The sequence below is a fragment of the Mustela erminea genome, chromosome 18 (genome assembly GCF_009829155.1).
Source record: "Mustela erminea isolate mMusErm1 chromosome 18, mMusErm1.Pri, whole genome shotgun sequence".
NCBI classification, from domain to species: domain Eukaryota; kingdom Metazoa; phylum Chordata; class Mammalia; order Carnivora; family Mustelidae; genus Mustela; species Mustela erminea.
In genome coordinates this window covers 36,878,644-36,896,726 of record NC_045631.1, presented here as the reverse complement: position 1 = coordinate 36,896,726, position 18,083 = coordinate 36,878,644, and the positions used below count along the sequence as shown (strand labels likewise).

Below are 18,083 nucleotides of genomic sequence, written 5' to 3'. Positions count from 1 at the left end.
GCTCAAAACCTTTGAATGCTTCTCATGGCACCAAGAATAAAATCCAAACTTTGTACCCCCTGCCTACAAGAGTCTTGGGTTCAACCACATCTCATGTTCCTTTTTCCTTGTCTTCAGCCATGCCAGGTGTGTGTCAATTCTTAGAACCAGTAAAGCCCATCGAGACCGTTCCCTCCATAGATGTTTTCAGTTACTGTTCCCTCTGCATGGAACACTTCCACCCTGACTTCTCACATGGCTCCTTCTTTCAGGTCTCAGTTTAATTTCACATCCACAGAAAGCCTCCTCTGACCACCTATGCTATCCCAGACAAGGACCTTCCATTATCTTCGATGATGGTACTCTGTTTACTTCTCTCACATTACTAACAACAATTTTTAATTTTTTGAGTATTTACTGGTTTATTATCGGTCTCGCTTAATCAATGTCAGTTCCATAGCAGTCTGTTCCGCTCTCCAGAACGTCCCAGCATTGGGCACCGTGCGGACACGTGGACAGCTGGCACTTCGTACACACTCAACAAACGAAGGAGGGAACAAATGAATGACAGAGAGCCCTGGTCTTGTCTGGAATGTGAGGGAAGACTGGATTAGATGTTGGAAGCCTACCTAGAAGGTCGATGTAGAGAAGGAGAATGAGGAAGGAAAAACCCCAGAGATGTGGAGATCCTCAGGCCAGGGGGAGCGTGGAGACTGCAAAACTCAAGGGAAATGAGTAGCCAGAGACAAAGAGCAAGTGGGGGAATGGGGGGTGCTGTGGGAGGTGGGGCAGAAGGGTTAGGCAGAGGGGCGCCTGGGTGGCTCAGTGGGTTAAAGCCTCTGCCTTCGGCTCAGGTCATGATCCCAGGGTCCTGGGATTGAGCCCCACATCGGGCTCTCTGCTCAGCGGGGAGCCTGCTTCCCCCTCTCTCTCTGCCTGCCTCTTTGCTTACCTGTGATCTCTGTCTGTCAAATAAATAAATAAAATCTTAAAAAAAAAAAAAGAAGAAGAAGAAGAAGAAGAAGGGTTAGGCAGAGCCAGCAAGCCTCTTTCCTCTAGGACCCAAACCCAGACCCAAACCCGAGGGCCCAGAAGATGGAGGAATGAATTCCTGAAGGGATATCAGGGCACTCTTGGCAGGAGAAGGATGACCCTTTGTCCTGGTTTTCCTTCTGCTTCTCCAGCTGCTCTTTCTCAGTCTCCTTTGGGGCTCTGCTTTTGGCCATCCTTTTTATATCCATTTTCCTTGGATTCTATTTGGTTCCTCTCTTCCTCACACTTCCCTCACTTGCCTCGAGATCAACCATTCACTTTCATGGCTCCATGACCACCCATCTGCTAAAGAATATTCCAAATCCATCTTGAGCCCGATCTTTCTTGAGCCTCCCACTTGACACACCCAACCAGCCTGGTTCACACTCATGATAGCCTCAGGTGGAGGCTATCACCCAGGCACCTCAGAGCAGATCTAAAACGTGCTTCTCTATGTCACCCAGGCACCTCAGAGCAGATCTAAAATGTGCTTCTCTTCCAGGCTTCTCTGTCCCACCAAGCAGCTGAGTCTGGAAACTGGGAACGACCCCCAATTCCTCCAGCCCACTTCAGACACACCTCCATGTTCTGACAATTCCGTCCCTCAATTATGGCCCGGCTCCGCCTCCTTCCTTCCATCTTCATGGACACTTCCCCAATTCTTCCCTGAATGATGGCCACCTCCTCACTGGGCTCCCAGCCTCTGGTCTTCCCCTTCCAGTTCATTCTCTGCTCTGCAGCCAGAGTCAGCTTCCTTAAATGCCAATCCAATGAACTTACATCCTTGTGGGCAACACTTCCATGGGTATCCATGACCCTCAGGATTAAGTCTAAACTCCTTAATAGGGCGAAAGGCTCTTTACCAGGGACCACGCCTTTGTCTCCAGGGGGCTCCCCTACCCTCCCACCCTGCTTAGCAACGCCGATTACCATCACACACAGAGCTACTTTCAATTCCCACGAGTAAACCAAGTTCTCTCTTTTTGCTCGGGCTATTACTTCTTACCAGAATAGTCTTCCCCACACCTTTCCCTGGCCACCTTCGCCTGGCCAATTCTCTCCTGCTTCTCCAGGCTTTGGTTTTATCCATCTGTTCCTCCAGGCAACTGTGCAAGTAAGAACCCCCCCGAACCCAGAGCTGGGGCTCCCCGCTGTTCCCCTCCCTGCACTTTCCCCCTAAGTCAAACTCATCCAGGCCCCATCTGTGTCCCTCATTAGGTGGAAAGCTCCATGGGGGGTGGGATTTCTTTTTCTTTTCCTCTATCTCATTTCTAGCACCAAGCTGTGTTTCTAGCACGTAGTAGGTATTCAGGTAAAAGCTTGTGGGAAGCATAAACAGAAGAATGAGTGATATAAACATTCCTCTGAGGACCTTGGTTCCTGAGGTTTCAGGCACAGAAGCCTCCAGCATCTTCCTCTTCCTGCCTCCACTGTTTGCCCACAGGCCGGTCAGCAGGCTGGTCTTAGGCACTCTGAGCACCCACTCAGAGGCTTTTTGACTCACACCCTCTGCTTGGGAGCCCAGCCTTCCCTTAAAAGGCCACCATATCGGAAAGTGCCTGTGATGGCATTTATGAGCTCTATTTTTAATCTATGTTGGAAAAGTCTCAAAGTTAATTCCCAAGCCAAAGACATTAAACTCAGGAACGTGGATGAGCAAGGAAGCATCTATGTGACGCCTTTGAGTCACGGCTTCGTTTTCTGTGGCAAAGGCCTCCTGTCTTCCCTGTCGATGGGCCCTTGCTTTTAAGGGCTGGCTAACCGACTCGAACGAATGTGGATCCCACATTCGTTAAAACTAGATCCTGCAGCCCTTAATGCTCTGGGAAATGATGTTCTCTTCCCGAAGATTCTCTTCTGGGGCCCTTGGAGTAGAAGGCAGAATGGATGGCCAAACGTCTCCCAGTTCATTCCAAGCAGTTTTCCACCCCCATCCCCAAATGGAAATGAATCGTGGGTGACAGCATTGCCAGCAGCAGGGCGGCTGGAGGAGAGGGCTCCCCACGAGCCTGGCCAGAGAGATAATTGGATAGAGGCTACAGAATGAGGAAAGTAACCCAGCAGGGCTGGCGAGCAAGTAGAGGGTCTGTGCCAGGGAAAGGATTTGCCATCAGAATCGCAGGGAGAGAGAGAGAGACAGAAAGAGAGAAAGAGAGAGAGAAGGTAAGAGTATGGACAGAGGAAAATGACAGCAAAGGATCCAGAGAGGGCAGGGAAGAGGGAAGCAGAGGCGGAAGGGATCACGTAGTTCATGAAAAAGGTCAGGAGAGAGGGTGCATGAATCTCCCTTTAACCCAAGTAAGGTAGTCTGGGGAAGAGGATGTTGGAGAGTCAGAAAGATGGTCAGTCACACTGCCTTGACCCCCACAGGAGATTAGAAATGAGAGCCGGGGGAACATATCAAAGGTTGTTCTTATTCCCAAATGCAAAGTACTGAATTAGCCACCATCCCTCCCTCCGGAAACATGGAAAAGCTAGATTTCATTAAAGGGTGCTGGAACCCGGAGGAGTCTGGCCACTGTTGAGTCCCCTTCCCCTTTCCCTTAGCAAAAGCCTAAACAATCCAGGGTCTGTACCCCCCATCCTCCCTTTCCTGGCTGCTGAAACACAGCCCAGGAGCACAGCCCCCCTCTGTGCCTCTGGCTTCTCTGGGACAGGGACCAGACTTAAAGCTTGGAGTCTGGGCTGAGTCAGCACCGCCTGTGGGAGACATTGCTTCCTGGAAGTCTTGCTTCAAAGCTTCTGGCTGACCAAGTGCTGGTAGGGAACAAGAAGTGCCCTGCCTGGGAGCTAGAGGTGGCTCTGACTTTCAAGAGACCTCTCACCAGAAAGTCGTGGGACAGAAATTTCCCTGGTCCAGCTTCCAGAGTGAATCCTATGTACTTCAGCCTGCCCCGACACACTCGCTACTCTCGGATTCAGAAAATAGCATTTTCCAGACCTCACAAGAGCTTTCAGGGCCAATATGGAGGCTCTGATTCCCGAATGATCTAGTCACTTCTCCTGAAAATTAGACAAAATGTACTTTCTAAGCCTCAGATGTCTATCTTCCAAAGGTACGTTCTTATTCATCAGGGCAGTAAGAATGCATATGAGATGCTCTGTGTGGGCACAAGGCAGACTCCTCTCTTGATGAAAAAAAAAAAAAAAAAAAAAGGACAGCATGCCATTCGTGGAAATCAGCAGACTGCTCCAGGGGTCAAACTCCTGCTCTGTTTCTGAGGGGCTGTGACGGGGAGTCTAAGTTTTCCCCCACCCCCACCGTCCTTCTCTTTAACTCGCATGTTTTGACTCCCCAATGCCCGGCAAAGGGTCATTTTGATTATCTCGCTCTGCTCAAGCGAGCCCCCCGCAACTGCTTGCTATGCAGTGGGCGCTCTAGCGGGGAGGCGGTGGGTGGCAGCAGCTGCCAGACACCTTCCCCTGAGGATGTATCAGTTGGTACCAAAAGCCTATATAAGCTCTTTCTGATCTCTGTGCCAGCGACTACAGGTCCTGGAAGGAAGCCAGGAGTCCACCGCGAGCCCTGCCTTCTTCTCCTCCCTCCCATCCTCTAAGAATGGGGAGGGAGGGCTTGGGAGCCCACCAAGAAAGGAGCTGATGGTTCTTAGACACATTTTCCAGCTGTCACACCTGCTAGTATGGGAACACACTCACACACACAGGCACTCGCGGCAATAAACTGTCTCAGGCTTCCTTGGTCCATCTGTCCCATGCCCAGAGCAGAAGTAACGAGAACTTCCATCAACAACCTGTTGTTCGCCCATTTGTGTCTCTCCTACCTCCCTCCCTTAGGTCCTTCCACGAACATTGATTGATGTGTAACACCTACCGGGAGCCAGTCACTGTGTTAGGGGAGAAAGACACAAGGACTTGGTCCCCAGGGAAGGAAAAATATCCATAAACATTAATCAGGGGCAAGGCAGTAATTTAGTGTTGCCATAGGGTAGGGGGTGAACCAGTGTGGCCCTGGGCCAAATCGACCCTATCGGCGTGTTTAGTTTAGGGGGCAAAGAATTTTAAAAACTGGGAGAGTTCACGTAAAAATCGGTATTTCCATTTTTTTTTTTTCTTTTTTTGAAATGACAGATTTGGCAACAATCGGGAAGAAGTAGTAAGCCACTGTCCCCTTTGGACAGAACACAGAGTCTCAGTTAGTCAAAGCCACACCCCTCCACCTCTGCACCCCAGCCCTTCCCTATTAACTCCAACTGGCCGGCTTCATTCGTTCAGGCTTCCTGAAACAATTGTGCACAGGTGTTAGAATTCGGGACCCTTAAAATAAAAAGCAAAGCTGTCGGAGGACCAGAGGAGGCAACCATCAACTCTGCTGGAAGGGGTCAGATTGGTTAACCCCAGAACCAATTTAATTTTTTAAAGACTTTATTTACTTATTTTCTACGGAGCCACCCAGGCGCCCCACCCCAGAACCAATTTTAAGTGCCATGTTGATTTGATAACTTGCTGATTGTTCTTCCCCTCCCCACCCCCATCTATGGTGCACAAGGGAGGGGCCGTAGTTGGCCGCCTCGTGCACAGTATCTCCGCGCGACGCTGAGTGCCTGGTACCCGGCTTGTCTCGGAACATGCTGGTGCGACGTGTTGAATGAATGGAGACGCTGGAAGCACCAGGTGGGAAAGGGAATTCCAAGCAGAGGGAACTGTGGGCACAAAGGCATGGCAGTAAATAGTGTACAGGGAAACTGCAAATAGTTCGCGGTGAATGGGGATGCTGGAAGTGTGAGGTGGGTGGGATCACGGAGGGTAGAAGCAGCAGGAGTTGAAGCAGGGAAAAACAGAGTCTAGTGGGATCCCGAAGCCCTTTTCATGCCGCGCTCTGATGGTAACCATGGACCCTTCGAAGAGATTTAAGGAGTGAAGTAACAGGAGCAGATCTTGTTTCAGAGATAAGTCTGGCAAGGTGTGAGGTGGGGAGAAGGGAGCTCGGGAGGGAAGGCAGGAGCAGCAAATAGAATTCCATTCAATGCCCCACTTTCTCTTTCCGAGGCCCCGGAAGCGCCACTGGGGATCTATTTTAAGAAAATGGTGCCCCCTGCCGACGAGGTCTAGGCTTGCACCTCCCCGGGGCCAAAAGGGGAATTCTACGTTTGGCCCTGAGCGAAAAAGTACCTGCAGGCTCTCCGCGCAGGATGGCAAGGGGTGATGTATCTGAGAGGAAAAGAAAGGCCAGCGAGAACATGTGTAATAATGACTAATGCCACAGGCTTGTCAGATAAATACGCAACACTGGCTAAACTTGAATTTCAGATACACAACACATGTAAGTATGCCTCAAATATTGCACACATAATTTGTGATATAAGAATTTAAGTATGTCAGGGGCACCTGAGTGGCTCAGTGGGTTAAAACCTCTACCTTCAGCTCAGGTCATGATCCCAGGGTCCTGGGATCGAGCCCTACATTGGACTCTCTGCTCAGCAGGGAGCCTGCTTCCCTTCCTCCCTCTCTCTCTCTCTCTCTCTCTCTCTGCCTGCCTCTCTGCCTACTTGTGATCTCCGTCTGTCAAATAAATAAATAATCTTTCTTTAAAAAAGAATATAAGTATGTCACAAGTATTAGATGAGACATACTTATACTTTAAAAAAAAAGTGTTGTTAATCTGCAATTCACACTTAGCTGGGCATCCTGTGTTTCTATTTGCTGAATGGGATAGTCCCAGATAAAGTGTGTGGAGGGGCCCGGGAAAAAACAGAAATGACCTTGAATGGATCACTCTAGCTCTGCAACCTCACCCCCACCCCTCCTCTAAGCACAGCTGGGGATGGTGCTTTCTCACATTTTGTAGTGGTGCCCAGTTACACCACTGTATTTGGGAAATGGCTTTGGATTAAATGAGCCCCAGGATGATGGTGGATACTGTGTATGAACCCCTTTGAGAATCTGGAGAGCTGTGGACTCTTCACAGGAAAATGAACCAACCAGCTTAACATATGTATTAGTACTTATACCATTATGCACACACAGACACTTTTATTTTTTCATGCACAGACACTTTTTCTTAAAATTTCAGGGAGTTCCAAGCCTTCACATAAGAGTGACACATTCCTTCTAGGGCTGTGGTCTCGATGTGGCAGTTCTAGACCCTGAGTAGGAGGAAATGGTGTCCAGTCAGAACCTAAACGGAAACGTGGTGGTTCTGCTAGCTCTGGCCACCCACATACCAAGACACAGAAGTGGGCAGCAAGAAACATTCAGTCCCTCCCCTTCGTAAATGCCATGAACCTCTTTCCTCTTCCGCTTCTCCCAGAAAGAACAGAGAATCAGGCCTATTTGGACAGAAAACCCACCAGCCCTTGTGGACTCATGCCTCAGCCAAGCGAAAGGCACTGAATTAAGTCACTCCCTAGTCCAAGACCCTCTTTGTTCCCCTTCCCGCCCTTCTTGCCATGGCAGGCATAGGCTGCTGGTTCTAAGGACTACGTGCGTCAGAAATTGCCTTTAATCAGTAGGTGAAAACCTTCCAGAGTTAATTCTGAGCTCTGAGCTGGGTGATCAAAGCCATGGCCGGAACATTTTGGGAGCAGATATTGGAGCAGGGTGTTCCAACTCTCCAAGTTTCCCTTCTACAGCAGTTACTGGAAAGTTCTCTGATCCCCACAGCCTGCTCTCCTCCTAACACTATAGAGGAAGGCAGAAGTGGCCCAGGTCAGGGGGATGTTGTTTTCAGACTCTCCGAATGCTCTAAATGACGTAAAATCGTTGTGGGCTGCTTCCATCTTTGTCAGCATGTTTGTGTGACGTTCCAGGGTCAGTGGACTGCATGGTGGAGTACAGCCCCTAAAATGACCACGTTGTATTGTGTGAAAAATCATAAAGATATATCCTACAATGTATTATCATAGAAGAGTATTTTATGTTGAACATTTTCTGTAACTAAAAAATTATTTCATCTACACCATCATGATTTCCAACTATAATTTCTTTGGAAGAAGGGTCCTTATCTTGGAGCGCTTCCTAAAATGTTTAGAGTTAAATGGCTTGTTTTAAGCCATATTGGTGATAGATTTGTTTTAATGTCCTTACTTTAAAAAAAAAAAAAAAAAAAAAAAGTAGAAAACCACCCCCCCCCCTATTATTTGGAGATTCTACTGGACCAGGAAATCCAAACGACTGGGAACCAGTGGCTTAGCTCTCTGACCTCGGACATGTGGGAAGTGCAGACTCACTTTCAGGCCCTGCCTTCCCACAGCCATGGGACTTCTGGCTGATGCACTCCAGCGGGTTTTGGGCTCCCTATCCCAAATGTGGGGAGACTTGTCCTGGCCTAAGCTGTCCCCAGGAGGGTTGCTAGGACAAATTCCCGGGAACTAAAGAGCTCTGGGAAAGGAGTTCAATAAATATGTGAGATTGTGGCTCCTGAAGACAGCTGGTGTGTTTTCAGTGGGAAGAGTTGAATGATCCCGCAGAGACCCAGGATAATTTCTCTGCCGCGGCATCTGGAGAAAGTGACCAGCACCACCACTCATAAAATGTGCAAACTGTTCCACTGACAAGCGGGATCAGACAGCACAGGCAATAGGCCTCCTGAGGAGCTCTGCCTCTCCCCCTCTGAGGGCACAGGTCCAAGATGCCACTAGGACTCAGGGAACCTTGCGTTCTAGTTCATCTCGTAAGCACATACCCAGGGACCTACCGCAGGTCAGCCAGCCTTCCCTAACCTGTTTTTCCATTTCTCTAAAGAACAGAGGGGCTTGCTTGGTCCTCTTCGCAAGGGTGTCACAGGGCTGTGGAAAAACACATCATCTGTTCTTAAATGCCTTGTCTGAAAGATGGTCCACAGGGAATGTTTAATTTCTGTCCCTTTAAAAACAATATACTCTTTCTTTCTTTTAATTCTGTAAGAGCTTCCCCCCCCCCCGCCGTTTTCACCCCAAATCACATTGGTGGGTCACTGCCCTCACATGAGATGGACAGACCACTTTTCCATACGCCTGAGCACCAAAAACTGAGGAGACTAACCTTAAGGTTTGACCAAAATAGGCATCAGGTATAATACACCCCAAACTAAAAATACAATGTTTGGGGAACTGGTGCACTGGCTCCCCACCGCCCCCCCGCTTCTACACATAGCTGAGAATTAACTACAGATGAAAAGTCTTTTGATCTTGACAAACCTGAGGCATTGGGCCGCCCAGGGTTAGCGATCAACACCACTTTTGTTGTAACTTGCCTGGTATTTCACATTTATCAGCCCTTATGCCCCAACAGAGCGCTGCTGACTCCGGGCAAACCTGGCACACTGGGCTCCCAAGATCCTGTAGGTAAGCACGTCACCAAGCGCAGCAACAGCTCACGCCATGTCTTCACCTGCTCCCCTTTGGGCTGAACGACAGCCTTAGGGCACAGCCACTGCTCCCACTTGACCTGACTGAAGGCAGGAGCAAGCGGAGAGGCCAGGCAGTTGAAAACCCCATTTCCCACTTGGCTCTGCTTCCACCACCTTTCATCTTCCCACACGCTGCAGCTCAAGCCTCGCCTTGCCCAGACACTTGGTTGTTAGCTCTGCGTGTCTGAGATGCAATGGTTTATTTACCCGTCTCTCTACCAGATTGTGAACCTCCCCAGAGGGTAAGCCCTGGTCCTACTCAGCTTTGAACTCCTAACAAGTTCACGGTGCGCAGCACACAGGAGTGATGCGTTAAGATGGGTGCTGAGTAGATAGACCAGCAGCGGGCTCTTGGCACATGGTAGGTGGGACGCACTTGCTCTAGTAGCAGGTGTAAGCCGCACTGGGCTGTGGAAGATTCTGTCTTGCTCTTTGTGCCTAGCATGAAGCGTCTGTGAGACAGCTAGTTGGGAAGGGCAGAGACTGGAGGTGGAAGGGATTGGTCCGATGGTCGGGACAGCAGGCCCTTAGGTCCCTGGCACTGGCCGCACGCTCTGACCACCCATCCAAGCCGCAGAAGACAGCTTGGAAGAACTAATGATCCAGAAGGGAAGGGGCTAATTGATGCAAGCTTTGGGATGAAAAAAAATCCCAAAAAAACAGAGAGGGGAAAGGGGGTGGAGAAGGAAGGAAGTTCAGCCAGATGTACTTTAAACCTCTTCTCTCAAGGAGCTCAGAATGAGAAGGGGGCCTTTGGGGGCAGAGCTGCAGAGACACCAGCGCCCCTAGAGAGCGACAGGAGCTCAAGTGAGGCTGGCTTGAAAGGCTGGGGAAGGGTGGCAAGGCAGCCGCTCAGGAAGGAGGCTGGGCTCCCAGCTGGAGAGCCACGGGGCTGGGGCTGCGGAACAGATGGAGAGAAAGTTGCAGCTGGTGGAAATGCACTTTCATGTGTAAAGTTTGGTCCGTGGAGGATTGTGATTTCCAGCTCTGAAGGCGGCCGTGGGCAGGTGGCTCCGCTCCATGCTCCGCCTTCTCCCCCCATTGCCACCCAGGAAACTTGATGGGGGCTCTGTGCCAGCACCCTGCCACCAAGCTTTCCGCCAGCATCCCTTTCAACAGGCAGAAGTTGGCATGGGGACACGCTGGCAGGGCCACGACAGCAGAGGACTGCAACGCTTTAGCAGCCGAAAGGAACAGGGGAATAGAATTAATCCAGCCTCCCCAGGAGGAGACCAGGTGGACTGAGAACAGATTCAGGAGACAGGATGGAGGGAATCGACCTTCCCAAGCTGTTCATGATATATACATCGGCTCTCCACTCCTGGTGGAGCACAGACCACACCGGGTCTGCACTCCAGGCTTGAGCTCTGGCTGAAGAGGAGGCCGTGGGGAAATGTGAAACACAGCAGACTCTGAGGCTCTGGGCTCATTTCCACCCCCGCCCCCAACCTCAAGGGAGGTTTCCTGAGGAAAAACTGTATCGGGAGTTCTTAAGGAAATATTTGCCCACCAGAGCTTGAACAGATAAAGTGATTTTGACATTCTCTGGCTCTAACAGCCAGCCACCTGTCCTGGCAGATTCAGACCCTCACCTGCGGGAACAGAGGCCACAAGGCCAACTGCAAATCTATTCAAGGTCCTCCCTGCAACGCTTGGGCTCCCGGGGGAGAGAGCCACCCAGCCAGGTTTCCTGCACCTGAGCGGGAGTTTGGGCAAAGAGCACCAGCCTCTGCCTCTTCCTCCCCCTCCTCCCCTCAAGTTAGGCTGTGCTCCAGGTCGTCCAGAACAGAAACTGCCAACTCTGTCTTATTAAAATCCAAGTGCTTTTTACAGAATATGTGATTTTGCTTCCTTTTCTTAAAAAACAAAACAAAACAAAAAACCCCACAAAAACCAAAAGCAGACTGGAACCCAGTCCTTTATCCTTATTGTGTCCATTTGCCCAAGAGATGTCCGTATTTGAGATAATAACTTAAATACTCTCGAAGTGGAGGTAGTCTCTCTCTTCCTAGTGGGATGTCTTCTTGGCTCCTTTCCCAAACTTGGCATCAAGACCAAGACCTATGAAAAGGGAGAAGATGGGCTTAGCTTTATGACGAGAAATGAAACCTACCAATGATTTTGAGAGTAGCATGGGGGGAGGGGAATGTCAGCTTGGTTCTCCAAAATTAGGGCCTTAAATAAAACTAACTCCAAACACTGGTTTTATAGAACTCCCTCAGAGAAAAAGTAAGGCATCAAATGAAAAAAAATCACCAAAATATAGATAATTACATATGTATTTTTATATATATATATGTGTGTGTGTGTGTGTGTGTGTGTATGTATGTATATATAAAGTTATATATATATTTACATATATATAATAAAATACAATAAAACTTTAAGAAAAAAATGTCAGTACTTCTTAGCTAGTTCTCTCATCTCATCCATAGCAACACAGATTGGTAGGGAATAAGTACAACAATTTTATCTGCTCAGTGTCTGAGGAAACCCAAGTCGCTGGAGGAAGATCACTAAAATGAAATGCTCATTAGGAAGGGTGGATTATGAAAAAAAAAAAAGGAAGGGTGGATTAGGAGCAATGCTTGTTTTTTTTTTGGTTTTTTTTTTGCTTCCTCTCCTTTTTAAAAAACATCTTCTCTAAAATAACTAAATCAGGGATGCCTGGGTGGCTCAGTGGGTTAAAGCCTCTGCCTTCAACTCAGGTCATGATTCCAGAGTCCTGGGATCAAGCCCCGAATGGGCTCTCTGCTCGGCAGGGAGCCTGCTTCCTCCTCTCTCTCTCTGCCTGCCTCTCTGCCTACTTGTGATCTCTCTCTATCAAATAAATAAATAAAATATTTAAAAATAATAATAATAAATAAAATAAAATGAAAGAAATCAATTTCATAAATACATAATTCAGGAAAAAAAATATCTAAAGTTCTGTCGCAGGGCACCTGGGTGGCTCAGTCGGTTAAGCATCTGACTCTTGATTTTGATTCAGGTCATGATCTCAGGGACCTGAGACTGAACCCCAAGTTGGGCTCCGTACTGAGCGAGGAGGCTCCTTGGGATTCTCTCTCCCTCTGCTCCTCCCTGCTCCCTCTCGCTCCCCCCCCCAAAAAAACTTAATTAAAACAAAAAAGGAAAAAGCAAGCTCTGTGACTGCCGTTCCATGTGCCCAGAGATGTGAGCTCCGCAGGGAACTTACCCAAGAACACGAGTATGGTGCCCACCCACTGCAGGGGGCTGATAGGGTTGGCGAAGAGGATCACAGAGGCCAAGATGGTGAAGAACTTTCGAGTTGTGGTGATGATGGAGCAGGTCAGAGGGCCAAAATACACAACTGTCATGAAGATGAAGCTCTAGAAAGACCGAGAAAATGGGGTCAGGCCGGCTCTTGGGGCTCTGCCCCAAGGTCAAAATCTGTGGCAGTACATCAGGGCTAGTCTTGCCGCCGTCTTCCCGGGTTGGTCTTTCTCAGGGAAGCCAGGCTACCTGGTCTTGAGGTACTCACCTGACCTAGAGCACTGGTCAGGCCAAAGAGCAGGATGTTATAGATGATGGTAGGGTATCTTTCGGCAAAGCTCAAGAACTCCCAGAGCTCCCCAGTGAACAGGATTCCTGGGGAGAAATGGTAAAGGATGAACGGAGCACGAAGCCTGTGTTGACACCCGTGTCTGTACAGCCTGGGAAAGGACCCCACAGAATGAGGTATGGACAAATGCAGGGACTGAGTTCACACTAGGTATCCTGCTCCTAGTTTCCCGACGAGAGAAACTAACCGAAGACTCTTCCCAGAAATGCTTGTGAGTCGATTAGCACTTCTGCCAAAATCACTGGAAGCAGAGATCCTCAGGCGTTGGGAAGACACTGACCCACGCATCCCCAGCTCAAGGCAGCCCCAAGTGCTGGCCACTTCCAGCCATCAGCAGCCTCCTCCATTAACCCCACTGTGCTGTACAAAAAATACTTCCTACACGTGCCCAGATTTGAAAAGAGGTTAGGAAGCACTAATTTAAAAGCACATGCATTCGTATTCAAAGTACAGTCTGTATACGCCAAGTACCAGTATCTCAACTCTCGCGAAGGCGAGTTCCCAAGGCACCCCTGTGACCTGCTACCACATGTCCTCCCAGGGAAAATGTCACAGGTCTGCCTATGACCGTGCCAGTCAGGAGTAGGAAGCAGAGCCTGCTGGGAACGTTTCTCCAGGAAGGTTTTTCCAGGGGCTTGGACAGAAGGGTATCTTAGGGCCAAGACAGTCCTTTAGCCTGGGCAAAGTTTGCAACCGGCGTCTGAGCTAGGGATCCGCTGGAGGGTGACAGTCTGCCCTCTGGTGATGTGTGGAAAGAACAGCAGAGCTGCTCCTTACCGGCTCCCAGCAGCAATGTCGACCAAAGGTTGATATTCAGCATCATGTGGTTGGAGCCTGTTTGGTAATGAGCTCGCATGTGGTCCTGGGAAACACCCGTCAGTCCATCCAGGGTCAGAGATAATAACTGGAAAAGAGAGGGTGCACCCTGCAGTGAGAAGGCCACCGGGGCCCCTCCCCAACCCAGGACACAGGACTCTCACTATTCTGAGACTCCTCACAAAGCTGCTGTCTTAAGACAGAGTCCTCAGAACAAACTGCTACCATTCAGTCAGGAGAGACCGTGCTGGCTGCCACTGCCCCACCCAGGCACTAGAACTATCTGAGCCACAGAGTAAATATAATCAGAGTGGGATGGGAGGCAGTGCCACGAAGCTTGGAACATGTGCTGAGCCACGTATTTTTCCCGGGAGAGTAGAGAACAGACACCTGGTACCGGCCTGGTAGCCTCCTGGCCTGGAGGAGTGCTCTGGACTAGATTCTCTGCATCTACTGCCCGGGATTAGAAGCCTGGGCAAAGTGAGCCACTACTTCTGCCACTTCACAGCTCTGTGACCATGGCAAGTGACTTAACTTCTGTCTGTGTCTTCATACGGAAAATGGAACTAATACTACATATACTATAAGGTTACTGTTGTAAAAATTAACCAACTAGGGGTGCCTTGGGTGGCTCAGTCGTTAAGCGTCTGCCTTCGGCTCAGGTCATGATCCTGGGGTCCTGGGATCGAGCCCTGCATAGGGCTCCTTGTTCTGCGGGAAGCCTGCTTCTCCCCCTCCCACTTACCCCTGCTTGTGCTCCCTCTCCCACTGTGTCTCTCTCTGCCAAATAAATAAATAAAATCTTTTAAAATAAAAAAATTAACTAATAGGTAAACCACTGGGAACAATGCCCAATACACAGCAAGCAAGAGCTACTCCAGTGTTATTTTTAAACTCTGGCTTCCAGGTTTCTCAGAAAGCCACAGTGAGAAACATGCCATTCCTTCCCTATTTGCTCTCAGGTCTCTCTGGCCTCACACCAGCACTTAAATGCAGGCCTCAGAGTTACCCCTCAGGAGAGCTGAGATGTTGTTCGAGATTTCAGTCTTCCCGCTGTGGCCTTAGCAGAGCCGGGGGCCATGCAGCAAGAGACAAAGACCCGAAATGGGGGGCAAGGAACATCGCAATCTCTCTCTTGACACATAACCAGCCTTTTGGATGCCCAGGTGGGATGCTCCTTGGTTGTGATTACTGGAAAAGGCTGCCTTTCCCACCAGGATCACATACCAGAAGCAGCTCTCCGTAGCCAACTGTGTGTTCTTCCATCCCAACTACTTTCTTGGGTTTGTACATGAAAAGGGCCACTCCAGCCACAATTAGCAACACACACAGGTACTTGGCCATTGGGTACTTCTTCTTCAAGAGGGTAACTCCAAGGAGCATGACTACAGGGAAGAAACAGTGGAAAATTCAGATACCCACAGGCACTGATGAGCCCAACACTGTCCTCTTAGGAGAAGCCTGTGAGAAAAGAATGTCTGAGAAGGAAGGCCTACAGACGCTATGAGGAAGGTGCAAGACTGGCACCTGGATCGACAGGGTTGAGCAATGGGGAGAACAAAGGGCAGAAGGCAGGGAAAAGGCAGAGAACAAAGGTGAACGGTCCAAGAAGAAACAAGGGAAAGGGTGGGGACAGTAGATGAGTGAGAGGTTGAAAGAAAGAAACTGATGATCAAAATGGGACCTAAATCTAATGACAATGTAAGCACACAGGACACCAAAATGACTGGCATGTGAAGCAGACTTGGTCAGCCTCTAGCTTCCAGCCCATGTATACCCAACACCACCAGAAGTGATACAGAGGACAGGATGGCAGGGGGAAGGGATGGAGGGCTGGCTTTGGAGATAGCTGTGATGGGATGACAATCGGAAGGGACACACAACTCTAGCAGACGAGCAGAGAGCCTACTAGAGGAAGAATGATGATGGTAGATAGAGGGTGACCATCTGCTTCTGCTTACCTGGGATTGGCTTGCAGGATTTACCAAGGACCTGAAATGAAATTCAGCAAATAGTACGTGAGCCTCTGGGATGTGCCAGGCACTGTGCTAGGCACTCTGTTAAGAAAAGTCACATGGGGTCTGCACCAGAAACCACAGCCTATCATGGCCAACCCACCGCCACTAGACCTCAGATCTGTGGTTCTTTGGCCTCTGAAACTCTCCCAACACAATCTCTTTCATTTAAGTCACAGACCTGAGCGAAGAATTCTTAGTTCTTTTCAAACAACTTCTGAGCCAACCCTCATCACACCCTGAGGTTTCACCTGAGTCGGATAGTTGACAAACTGCAGTGCCGAGTTGCTGGAGACCATGGCACCCAGATAGGAGACAGAACAGGCGGCATAGAGCCAGCTCCGAGTGCGATCCACCCTGGCAGTGTCAAAAAACTGGATCACTGGGAAGAGACAAAAAACGTGTAAGAGAAACCTGGTGGGCCCGGAATGGGCCACTGAGCCAAAGCTGAAGCCAAGTGAAAGGAAATGTGTCAAATAAGACGAGAAGCACAAATTATTTCTGTCTTCTTAGACTGGGAAATCTCTGAAGGTTATTCAACTCTCCAATCTCACATATACCTAACACAAGACCACATGCAGAGCAGGAATGGGGGCTCATTCAGTTCAAGGGACGAGTTAGCTCTGCTGAAGCCCCTAGGGAACAAAGAGCAGCTCAAACCATGTTTGAAGCAGACACATAAAGGAAAATCAAAGAGAAAGAAAGAAAAAAAAAAATTAACTGTTCTCAACGGGGATCCGGCACACAGAATACCCATTCTCTGCACATTTCTGACTCAGAAGTTGGGTCTAATTTAAGGAAATAGGATTTCACCCCATTCCAAAGCCATTAGTTCTGAAGACTGAACAGAGAGACTTTGAAAGCACTAAAGAAGGTGGGAGTGTTGGAAGTTAAACCTTAAAGGTGGATAGGGATACTAGATTACTAGATAGGTACTCACAGATCTTGGCAAACACAGCATTGATCACACATTGAATGAAGACCAAAGTTAAGGCAAAAGTGAATGTCTCCTGCTTGGCTCCCTCCCCATACTTTCCTCTTGTTCTAAGAATGAAATTATGAGAACAAAAAAAAAAGAAGAAGAAGAATTAGTGTATTTCACTCAGTGTCATCTAGTATGTCTAGAGTTACTGAAAGCTTTAAAATGATCTTGCTTCTCTGGATGTAAGGTTCACTGGCCTCATTCACAAAAGGGGCTGATTTTATTGGATCTAGAAGCCAGACATCCCAGCCTGCTGATCCGGTAGCCTAGGGAAAGAATATCCGTAAAGGATGGAGCTAGAGGAAACGTGGAAAATTGGACAGTAAAACGAGGTACCCCAAGCAGCAGATGAGGGGATGTGGGCAACACAAGCAAGGCCGAGGGCAAAAGAACCAGCTGTCTGCAAACATCTGGAAGTAGCAAAGAGGAGCTAGTAAGCAAGGAAACCTGTGTGGGAGGCAGACTTCTCAGCCTGTAAAACCCAAGCCCTTAGAACCAACAGGGAGAAAAACAAAGAAGAAAAATAACCAGGTCCCGAGAATCCGGAGACCAAAATCTGAGCAGGCTCAGCCGCAGCTGCAAAGTCGTCGGGGGGTGCTGGGAGGGCGGGCAAGAGGGAACACCCGGGTCAGGGGCCAGAGGCCCGCAAACCGGGCCACGGGGGCGGGGGGTGGGGTAGGCAAGTCTGCGCTCCCGCCCCGGGGATCTGCTCACATCTTTTCCTGCAGGATCCCATAGTAGAAATAGCAGACAAAGACTCCAAGGAAGCAGAGCGGCAGGCGCAGCCGGTCGGGCAGCAGGGAGCTGCTGGCGGCCATGAGACGCCCGGACGACCCGACCGGAGACCCGCTCACAGCCGGCAGCGGCAGCGGCGGCGGCGGCGGCGACAGCTCCAGCCGGACATCGCCGACCGGCGACAGGGGCCTCATAGGAGCTGCATGCGACCGCCGCTCAGTAGGCCCCGGCAGCCACCGCCAGAGCTGCCAGCTCAGAGCCTCCGAGAAGGAAAAGCTTCGAGACCCAAAAAACGTTCCCAAGGAAAGGACACCCTCCCTGGGACCTTGCCTTCGTTCCTGATGGCCGAAAGAGCCACTGTCCCGACATTAGTGCCGAGCCCTTGGGCTCTTCCGATCAGGCAACTCCGAGGACAACTGCGACTCGGAGCGAGGCGGGATGGCCTAGGAGCTATGCGGGCGAGGACTGACAACGTATGTGGATGTGGAGGTCACCAATTGGTTGCGCTGTGCGAAGACAGACAGGTGAGCTGGAAGGAGGCCGGCCCGGCTAATCCGAGTCTCTTCGCCTGTCGGCAGTAAGGCTTCCGCTGGG

At 49.8% G+C, this 18,083-nt stretch overlaps 1 protein-coding gene across 2 annotated transcripts; it reads right to left on the bottom strand.

Annotated features, from left to right (window-relative positions):
- Positions 1 to 11,162: 11,162 nt before the first annotated feature.
- SLC35B1 (solute carrier family 35 member B1) lies at positions 11,163 to 17,709 on the bottom strand. Of its 2 annotated transcripts, XM_032322667.1 has the most exons (9): positions 17,469 to 17,709; positions 16,713 to 16,816; positions 16,024 to 16,154; positions 15,719 to 15,749; positions 14,985 to 15,142; positions 13,719 to 13,845; positions 12,861 to 12,967; positions 12,555 to 12,708; positions 11,163 to 11,419 (listed from the first exon to the last, which is right to left on the bottom strand). In XM_032322667.1, exons 1-9 carry the CDS (start codon positions 17,681 to 17,683, stop codon positions 11,367 to 11,369), a joined length of 1,080 nt encoding a protein of 359 aa, XP_032178558.1. In that variant the 5' UTR covers positions 17,684 to 17,709; the 3' UTR covers positions 11,163 to 11,366. The 2 variants fall into 2 exon arrangements, with proteins under 2 accessions (XP_032178558.1, XP_032178559.1); XM_032322668.1 differs by lacking the exon at positions 16,713 to 16,816 and having other exon boundaries at positions 17,469 to 17,605.
- Positions 17,710 to 18,083: the final 374 nt, after the last annotated feature.

What these genes read in the sequence shown, in the direction of transcription:
- SLC35B1 (XM_032322667.1), bottom strand. Translation starts at nt 17,683, where the DNA reads ATGAGGCCCCTGTCGCCGGTCGGCGATGTCCGGCTGGAGCTGTCGCCG. An exon ending in GACATTGCTGCTGGGAGCCG is followed by an intron (nt 12,968 to 13,718) that starts GTAAGGAGCAGC and finishes ATTTCTCCCCAG; the next exon opens with GAATCCTGTTCACTGGGGAG. An exon ending in CACCATACTCGTGTTCTTGG is followed by an intron (nt 11,420 to 12,554) that starts GTAAGTTCCCTG and finishes CCCTTTTCATAG; the next exon opens with GTCTTGGTCTTGATGCCAAG.